General features: G+C 42.4%; 2 protein-coding genes across 2 annotated transcripts; one reads left to right on the top strand and one right to left on the bottom strand.

Annotated features, from left to right (window-relative positions):
- Positions 1-294: 294 nt before the first annotated feature.
- LOC100838680 (pentatricopeptide repeat-containing protein At3g62470, mitochondrial) lies at positions 295-2,478 on the top strand. Its single transcript, XM_003566300.4, has one exon. It carries the CDS (start codon positions 298-300, stop codon positions 2,302-2,304), a length of 2,007 nt encoding a protein of 668 aa, XP_003566348.2. The 5' UTR covers positions 295-297; the 3' UTR covers positions 2,305-2,478.
- Positions 2,479-5,077: 2,599 nt separating this feature from the next.
- Positions 5,078-7,914, bottom strand: LOC100839394. Its single transcript, XM_003568589.4, has 7 exons — positions 7,671-7,914; positions 7,452-7,523; positions 6,976-7,043; positions 5,895-6,015; positions 5,698-5,781; positions 5,492-5,599; positions 5,078-5,397 (listed from the first exon to the last, which is right to left on the bottom strand). The coding sequence occupies exons 1-7, from the start codon at positions 7,839-7,841 to the stop codon at positions 5,320-5,322; spliced, it is 702 nt and encodes a 233-aa protein (XP_003568637.1). The 5' UTR covers positions 7,842-7,914; the 3' UTR covers positions 5,078-5,319.
- Between the last annotated feature and the right edge of the window lie 1,443 nt (positions 7,915-9,357).

Genomic DNA, 9,357 nt, shown 5'->3' with positions numbered 1-9,357 from the left:
GTCACATCATTTTCACGGACGAGCTCTTCTAGAACGGTCAGATCAGACAATCAGTTGTGTGTGCTAGCTGGGCCTGACAAGTGGAACCGTCTTGTCATGCTAGCCATCAACACGCTCTCACTGAGAAATAAGTAATCAGTTACGACCTGCCCTAATCATGATTTTTTTAACCAAAAAGAAAAATCGAATAATGGTGGTGAATTGAAATCCTAGACTTCAATATGGTGTCTTTTGTAGTTTATTACTGGATCCCAAAATGGGCCAGCCTAAAGGGCCGAGCCCGCAGCCCAATGGGAGATGACACCAAAACCACAAGAAACCCACAAGGCCACAACGCTCTCCCGGCACAATACCATGGCCGTTAAGTCCAAGCCGGCCACCTCCTCTTGCCTCGCCGCCGCCGTCCATGGAGACCTCCTCCAAGTCACCGCAGCGGCCCTTCTCGCCGCCGCGGGAGCCTTCCGCGGCAACTGTGCTGCTGTGCCCTTGCCTTGTGCTCCTTCTCCTCGTCCTCATCGCCGCATCCATCGCCTTCACGGTCCAGTTCCGCCTCTACTGCCACTCCCCTGTCGGCCACCTCATCTGCCCCCACCGGTGCCCGCACCGCATCTGACCGCAGGCGCTAGCCACCGCTGGCGGGAGCGGGAGGGCACTGGCCTGCTCCCCAGCCTCGCCCCGCATCTCCTTTCAGCGAGATCCCGCTCCCTTCCTGCCTCCCCTCTCGTCGCGACGCCAGCATTTAGGGCAGACGCCCTGCTCCGTTTCCCTGTCGCGAGATGCCTGTCGACCTCAGCGTCCTCCACCTCCGACGACGACGACGCCGAGGGGGCCTCGCCGCCGCAGGGGGCGTCGAGCCACCCAGAGCACGTGGGCCGCGTGTGCGCCGCTATCGCTGACGTCATGGCCGCTGGCGCCGACGCGAACTTGGAGGCGACGCTCTCTGCACTGTCACCGCCGCTCTCCGAGGCGCTCGTGCTCGCGGTGCTCGACCGCTTCAAGCACGCGCACAGGCCATCCCGCCGCTTCTTCCAGTGGGCTGCTGCATCTGACGAGTTTGAGCACACCCCCGTCACTTACTGTAAGATGCTCCACATCCTTGGCAAGGCGAGGCAGTTCGAAACGATGGTTGCACTAGTCCAAGAAATGGGGAAGGCTGGTGCCCTGTGCATGGACGCCTTCAAGATCGCCATTAAGTCATTCGCTGCGGCCGGTGAGATCAAGAATGCAGTTGGCGTATTCGAGATGATGAGGGTGCACGGCTTTGATGATGGGGTGGAGTCGTTCAATTGCTTGCTTGTCGCTTTGGCTCAGGAGGGGCTGGGCAAGGAAGCTGCACGGGTCTTTGACAGAATGCGTGATCAGTACACTCCGGACCTGCGCTCATATACAGCACTGATGTTGGCGTGGTGCAATGCAAGGAATCTGGTCGAAGCTGGGCGTGTCTGGAACGATATGCTGGAGAAGGGGATGAAGCCAGACGTTGTTGTGCACAACACAATGATTGATGGATTGCTTCGTGGGCAGAGGCGTCCTGAAGCTGTGAAGATGTTCGAGCTGATGAAAGCTAAGGGTCCTCCACCAAATGTCTGGACTTACACGATGTTGATCCGGGATCACTGTAAGCAGGGAAAATTGGACATGGCGATGCGATGCTTCGAGGAGATGCAGGTGGCTGGGTGCCAACCAGAGGTTGCTACCTATACATGCTTGCTTGTGGGATACGGGAATGCGAAACGAATGGATAGAGTGACAGCGATGTTGGAGGAGATGGCACAGAAGGGGTGCCCTCCTGATGGCCGGACGTACAATGCACTGATTAAGCTGCTAACAAACAGGAATATGCCTGATGATGCGGTAAGGATATACAAAAAGATGATAACTAAGGGGCTTGAGCCCACTATTCATACTTACAACATGATGATGAAGTCATATTTCCTTGGCGGGAGGAACTATGCAATGGGCTGCGCAGTGTGGGAAGAGATGCATCGGAAGGGGATTTGTCCAGATGTGAACTCGTACACAGTATTTATTAATGGTCATATACGACATGGAAGACCTGCGGAAGCATGTAAATTTCTCGAGGAGATGATCCAAAAAGGGATGAAGGCTCCACAGATAGACTACAACAAATTTGCTGCAGATTTTTCCAAGGCTGGGAAGCCGGACATATTATATGAATTGGCTCAGAAGGTGAAGTTTACAGGAAAGTTTGATGTGTCTAATGTGTTCCATCAGTGGGCAGAAAGAATGAAAAATCGGGTCAAGAAGACTGTCCCTAATCAGACAGGGTGCAGGATGTTCTGAGATTACTATGTCTGTCTGTAATGGTGGTTGAAATTTTAGAATGTGCTCCTGCTATTTAGCGGAGAGGTGCTACAGTTTTTTTATATTGTATAGTAATGCTTCATTGAAGAGTATCCCTATTTATATTTGTTAGAATGAAAATTTTCATTAAATTATGAATTAGTTTAGTTTCAATGGACGTCTGTTGTGCTGCACACTTTAAGCCTAACTCAAGAATGCGTCTGCAATTGTTTTCTAGGTACCGTAGAATGTTTAGCGCACCTGCTTTATTAGCATCTTCCATTGGATTGATCTTATCTTTGCATCTTCCATTGGATTGATCGTATCTTTGCATCTTCCAATGAGTCGATCATATCTTCTAATTTCTACTCCGTACCTTAGAAGCTAGTTGGTTATCTAATACTCATATGTAGGCTTAGACATTGGAGCTAGCTGGAACTTAAGAGCTACCACCTCGACGTTATCCAGTACTTTACACTCTATTTAGTCTGAAGTTAACAAAAACCATTGAACCAATTTCCCCTGTACTCATCTGGGAGCACGTCATTGCAAATTCTGCAGAGAAATATATGGCCAGGTTTTTGTTGGTGGTGGTTCTGCTCATGCTTGATGCAAGTTAGCAGAAATGCATGCTTAACGTGTTGCTGTTGTGTTAGCTAAAGTTCTTCCTTGCACCAGCTATGAGCCTTTGTAAAACTTTTATTGCCTTGTGGCCCATACACATGCTCATATTTATTGAGTTCTATTTTTAAAAGGTGTTTTGGCTCGTGCTGATCGCCAGCAGGCTTATTCTTCTTACCCCTGTGGGTACGATTTCTTTCAGGCTTCTGCTTTTTTGCGGGGAGTTTTCTGCTGACTAGCTCTTGTCTTAAATTCCTATCAAGTCTATGGTGTATTCTGACAGGAACTGTTGCACATTACATGTTATCAAGAATTTGAGATACGTGCAATATTCCATTCACCAACCTTCTGTCAGTTATTAAGGCGTGAACATGTTTGGTCTTGTTGGAGTACTAGCCAAGGTTTGTAAAGGCTTGTCAAACAGCATCCAATATTATTCTACTCATGCAGTCATGCAGAGTCATTCTTACACATGAAGCAATATAAGTTATAAGCTATCTTGTTTCAGCCTTTCAGGTCAAACTGTCATGTATTTGTGGCGTACACTGTCAAAGAGTTGTCCAAGTTGCATTTTTTGTTGACTGTCGAATTATAGATGATGCCCTTTTACCGGTTTTTTTTCAAAACACTTGAAGCCTGTTGGTCTTTCAACTTCTGAATGCTTCTTTATCATTCATTTTCTTGAAATGTTTAGCTGTTGTTTTAGGTACGTTTATGTCAGTAGATTCAGTTATCAATTTGTTTATTATTTCTGTTGTTAAACTATAACAAATAGAATAAATGCATCATTGTCAAATGCTTAAAATCAGGGAAAAGACGTTTATCAATGATATTGGTTTTGCCCTCTTGGCTCTTAGCCTCTTACCTAAATGTTGGAATTTTGCAGCTATGTACAGCTTGGAAAGTGGATGACCATCTGCTATCTTATATGGAGATGACATTCTTCTAATATTGCAATCTAGCAATCTGCTGACCTTTTGATCCGAGATTTATCTCCTTTGTTGTGGTTCTGTAACATCTAGATGTTGTCCCTTTCAGCATTAGCTCTGCATTATTCTGTTCTCTAATGAATGTTATGGTGCATATTACAGGTATTAACTGCATGTTACGGCTAGATAGTTTCCTTAGTCGTGCAGATTTTAAGCACGTAATTAACAGGCTTTACTTGAGTCCCTTATATTTTAATATGTCCCACAACATGCATACCAGCCCTTATGTCTACCATGTGGTGAGTGGCTCCAACTTGGCACTTGGTTGTTATGAGGCACTAGCTAACATATACTATTGAGTTAGTTAGCTCCTGTGAGTACTGTTACACACTTATGTTTGGTGAATTGAATTTATTCTGATCTCTACTCTTACTTAAAATTTAATCCTGACAGATGTGGCATGCCACTTTCCAACTGTCATGGTGTAGATCTTGTTTCTGTTATTATTACTCTTAGATTCTCATTCAAAGGCCATTTATAAAATGGTGAGTGGGACATGACTCTAGCCTTTGGATTTATAACTTATAGAATTGGATGCTTTGGTTTTAATTCTTCCTAAACCTATATTATCTGTTGTTTCTAGAACTGAATTTGCTGACATTGGCTTGTTACATTTGGTATGTTCAATTTTTTGTACTACCTTGTACTACCTCCGTTCCATAATTCTTGTCTCAAATTTGGCCAAAAATGGATGTATCTATTCCTAAAAAGTGTCTAGATACATGTAATTTTTCGACAATAATTATGGAACGGAGGGAGTACATACTTCCATATAGGTCATTTTCATGTAATAAGTACATCTGTAGAGAAGCCTAACCTGGATTAGTGGATTTGATTTACTTGACCTGGATGGTTATATTGTCTTTTCTTAATTTAATTCATGTCAACAACTCAACATAGTTTGACAGGAGGCATGCAGGCTACTGTGGCTTTTCTCTCAACTGAGACATCAAATGAGTCAGAGAGGTCTTCTGTGCCATGCCTTGAAAAGTTTTGGAAGAAAACAAGATTGTCCTCCATCGCTTGACATCTTTATAGGAGTAAAGAATACAAAACTTGTAAATCTAAACCGTCAAATGTTTTGCTGGTTGCCACTAACCAGTTTCTGGCCACTGGCAAACTGGTTACCGGTTTGAACCAGACCAGAATGGGAAATTGAACCATGTTCTCATGCCAACATTGTTATGAAAAATTGTAAGCAAGACTGCAATATCATGATCCTTTTTTCCTTTGTTTCATTTTTTCACTTCTATTCGAGTCTTCCATGGCACAGGGAACTAAGCTAGATTGCAGCACCTGTAGTTTTTAACTTTACTATCTAAATGTTTAAATATTTATATTGATAGTTTAAAAATGATGTTCTGGTTGCACATTTGCCCCCTACAATGCATTATGTACACTTTGTTCAGTGAACATTAATTACAAGCTGCCGCTCCTGCTCCTGGTTATGCATACTGTGCAAGTTTGATACATTTGTTTGTTCCTGCAGAAGCAGAGGAAGAGGGAAAATACATATCAGCACGTCTTCAATCAAACATGATACTGTTAGGACTAACAGATAAGAAATCAAAACTAACCTCTAGCAGCTGCAACCGGTACTGCGGCCGCCCGTTTTGAATCATGCGGATCAGTCTCATGACAGCATAGAATGGAAGCAAGATTCCAGCAGCCCGAAGTAAGTACATCTGAAGAGCACCGCCAGTCAGTTGTTAGTTTCATCTGACCAATTAGTTACACTTGATCTGTTTCTTCAGCTTGAAGCATGCCAATGAATAAAGCTCACCGTGAGGATGCTGAATGCGCAGTGCTCCGCCGCTTCTATTGTCACCACGGCAATGAGATGCCACACCAGTAGTACAATGGTGAACTGCACAGAAATTTTGGACCAGAATCCAGGAAACAGACACCATGCAGCAAGCATGAGGACCTGCTCATCGTACAATGGATAGCATGATTTGATTTAGTGCCAACAGCTCGTACCGTTATCGTCAACGACCGGCACCATGAGCAATCAGCACGATCTGAGCCGTCCATTGGCCCATCTGATGCCGCATATTGAATTCCCTGATGTTCATCCAGCACCTCCTCTTCCTCATCCTCGCTGCTTGAGAAGTACATGATCAGGTGATGAATGGTGCGTCCGGTGGTTGTGAATGCAACATTCTACTTTGCCTTGCGGCCAGATGCAGATGGATCGGGATGGGATGTGCATTGACAATTTGACATTGTTGATTTGTTGTGGTTTGGACGGACGCTCTTGACAGGACAGGAGACTTCTCGCCAACGCAAAGCACAGCTCATTACACAGGTCAGTATTGTCGTGGGCAGCTGTCTTCTCTCTTTGCTTGGGATAACAGAAAATCAAATGGTGTTAACCACCTACCAAACTTTTTTTATATGAGTTATCTAATCGGCGAGAAGGCGCTTGTTCCATTAGCCTTTGCAGGAATTGTCGTGGTAATTGTACAGAAAAAAACTGTCGATTTCTCAAAAAAGAAAGAAAATGTTGACACTTAAAAAAAATTTGTGGCACAGTAATTGTACAAAAAGTGTCTCACGCATTCTACGTTCTTGGTGCTCTAGCCTTTCTTTTCCGTAGAGACATCGCTGGCTTTTCCTTTCCTACAGTAGTATTGCTTGGATGTTACACACTGATGAGAGCTGCTCCAAAATCCAAATCATGTATGGTCCCTAGCCTAGATCGGAAGGTATACTTGCCTTGTGCGGCCTGGGATGAAATTAAAGCTGATAGGACGATTCCGGGGGATCTACCTGACTGACCATTTAAAATCAGATATTCAGATCTCATCAACCCTGGAAGTGGTCGTTAGCATCCTAATCGGTTTGTGATTAATTGCTGCTTTAAAAACAGTGTGACACCTGTCTAGTATGCCTTCGTTCTCTTGCTACGGAGATAAGGCCGTTGCATCATACTCCCCAGCTAGGCTTGATGGGATTAGCCTTATCCTAGAGTATATCTATCAGCTTTAAGTGCAGAATTGACAATGCAACAGTTTCTTTCTGTATATTAGAGAGAGAGAGAGAGAGAGGTGGGGCCTACTTGACAGTGATTGGCATTTCAACAACCGGAGCTTTCTTGGGAGGTACTGTGTAGCCTGGCTCGAAATTCTGTCAACAAAAGCATCGTTTATATAACATGAAGAGACTATTATGGAGTGTGTGCTAAATTGACGACATGGCCTTACTGGAAAAGGTGGGAAAGAAAATAATATTGTGCACGAGAACATTGCACTAGCTGTTGATTACATAAAAGGCTAGAGGCACTTTGTTTATTCTCGAAGATTTCTTGCTTCACTTGCAGAGAATCATGTACAATGTGAGCACTTGAGTACAAATCATAAAAGGGAGAGGAACTAGCTAGCAGACGCCTTCCCCACAAGCTACACGTTTTCAGTCACATCCCCCCCCCCCCGAAAGATCACATTTCATGGACAGAACAGTAATCACAGTTAGCCCATGAACAATACAATTCCCACAAGAAAGTTAAAGAGCGCGCAAATTAACAATTTAACCAACCTGAAGACAAATCTCACAGAGGGTGCTCCCCTTCTCATCACACCACCTCTGCACACATCCCCTATGAGTATACTACATGCATGCACAAAACATATGAACAAACGCCATTAGCAACATAGTAGAAGCAAGAAGAAACCTCACCACCATGGATGGGCCAAGAAATAAGCAAACAATTAATCAACACAAGGCAAGGACGATGACCCAATCCATTTTATGTACCTTGAGAGAGCCAGAGCATGCGCAAGGAGACTCCATTGCTGCACACCTCTCATCATCCTCCTCATGGCAAATTCTGCACTGCCTCAGGGAGCAGAAACCGGAGGAGGAAGAAGAGAGGACGTCTTCTTGTTCCATCAATTCGTTTCTTCCTCCTTCCAATACAACTGACATCGCTCTCTTTGGCTGCTCTGCTGCTTTCTCTGTCCCTTTCCGATGGATTTATGTGGGTGGGGGTTAAATAGCCACCAAAAGCAAAGAGGAAAATCCAAATGCTGTGACGTGGGCTAACCACCCACTGCTACCAACTATTGTTAAAATAGAGAGAGTGTGGCCTTTTTTTTTCCATCGGTAAACCAACTACTTTCAGTCTATCATATGCCATTATGAGAACCTAACTAATGGGCTGTTGTTAGGCGCGTAATCTTTGGCTTTTAAATCTACCAGATAGTGGATGCCACCAGCTACCATTACATTGAATTAAGTAGGAACACATGCCAGCTGTAGCTAACAGTAGATGCTCTCTTTGTAATATCAGATGTTTTTTTGGAGGAATTTTGAAAGAACAGAATCCTCTACGAAAGCAACCGAGGCTATAGTTTTCAAATTCAAATGGAAGTCCTATGAATGGGTTAATCTTGAGGCCTATCTGATTACCAGAAATTGTAAAAAGTGCGCTAATAGAAAAATGTAGAATTGCAATATACACATTTCGAAATCTTTGAAATTATAGGAATTTCCACCAAAGGGTGTTTAAATCGCAGTGTTTCCTATGAATGTAGCTCAAAGGAATTCTTTTTTGTAGGAACCGGTAAGAGGCGCAGGCCTTTTCATTAAGAGAGACACAAGGTAAGGGAACCTTCTCTGATATTGAAGATGCCTTAGACTCCTTAGACTCTCTTGGAATAGAACTTCTAATTCCACTGGAGTTAGAATTGGAGATCAATTAAATTTCAAGTGTTTGGATGCTCACATAACTGCACAATAGAATTAATACAAAAATCAACTAAAAAATCTGCTTGGTTGAACTCCATATAGAATTACAATGTACACAAATAAGCTCGTGTGTTTAGGTATGTATTCTTAACTATAAGGAGATATTTCAATACCATCTCCCCTCGTTCCAAATCAAAGGGTATGTTTCAAATAAGATACAAACAACAAATAGCGGTTGCAAAAAACCTTCCTTTTTAATTCAGAAGTCTATAAAATTAGAGATTGCCAATTCCATTTAAGTTACATTCATCTATATACTAAAAATATCAATTATCATTAAGTACGCATAGAATAAATATAATGTATTATATTTATACACAATACTATTGATTTACTTTTTCTTATAATAATATTTTAAATTAATACAACTTTTTTATGAATGGCTTATAATATATGTTCATGTATTTATTATATGTACATTGATAATGCTATCTTTATTTTATATATTCCATTTTTTTTATATAAGAGCACACGCTCATCTGATATTTTGAATATCTTTTGCTTTTTAATATGGTTACTTTATAAATTTATTGATAATTATTTACATAATATGATAAATGATTTCTTGTTTCGTATGCATATAATGAGACTTTGCAACAATTTAAAATATAGTTTATATCTAATGTATATTTTCCCAATAACTAATTAATTAATTATATATTGGTAATATCCTACAAGCTAAACAGGAACCTAT

This window comes from Brachypodium distachyon, chromosome 2, assembly GCF_000005505.3.
Source record: "Brachypodium distachyon strain Bd21 chromosome 2, Brachypodium_distachyon_v3.0, whole genome shotgun sequence".
NCBI classification, from domain to species: domain Eukaryota; kingdom Viridiplantae; phylum Streptophyta; class Magnoliopsida; order Poales; family Poaceae; genus Brachypodium; species Brachypodium distachyon.
Note: the sequence above shows the minus strand (reverse complement) of the source record. Positions and strands in the feature narration are given on the sequence as shown.

Bases quoted from the DNA above. Each gene is read 5' to 3' on its own strand.
- LOC100839394 (XM_003568589.4), bottom strand. From the start codon at position 7,841: ATGTCAGTTGTATTGGAAGGAGGAAGAAACGAATTGATGGAACAAGAA. The intron at 5,600-5,697 runs GTGAGCTTTATT...GGTGCTCTTCAG, and splicing joins GCGCATTCAGCATCCTCACG to ATGTACTTACTTCGGGCTGC. The intron at 5,398-5,491 runs GTTAGTTTTGAT...CTGCTTCTGCAG, and splicing joins ACCGGTTGCAGCTGCTAGAG to GAACAAACAAATGTATCAAA.
- LOC100838680 (XM_003566300.4), top strand. From the start codon at position 298: ATGACACCAAAACCACAAGAAACCCACAAGGCCACAACGCTCTCCCGG.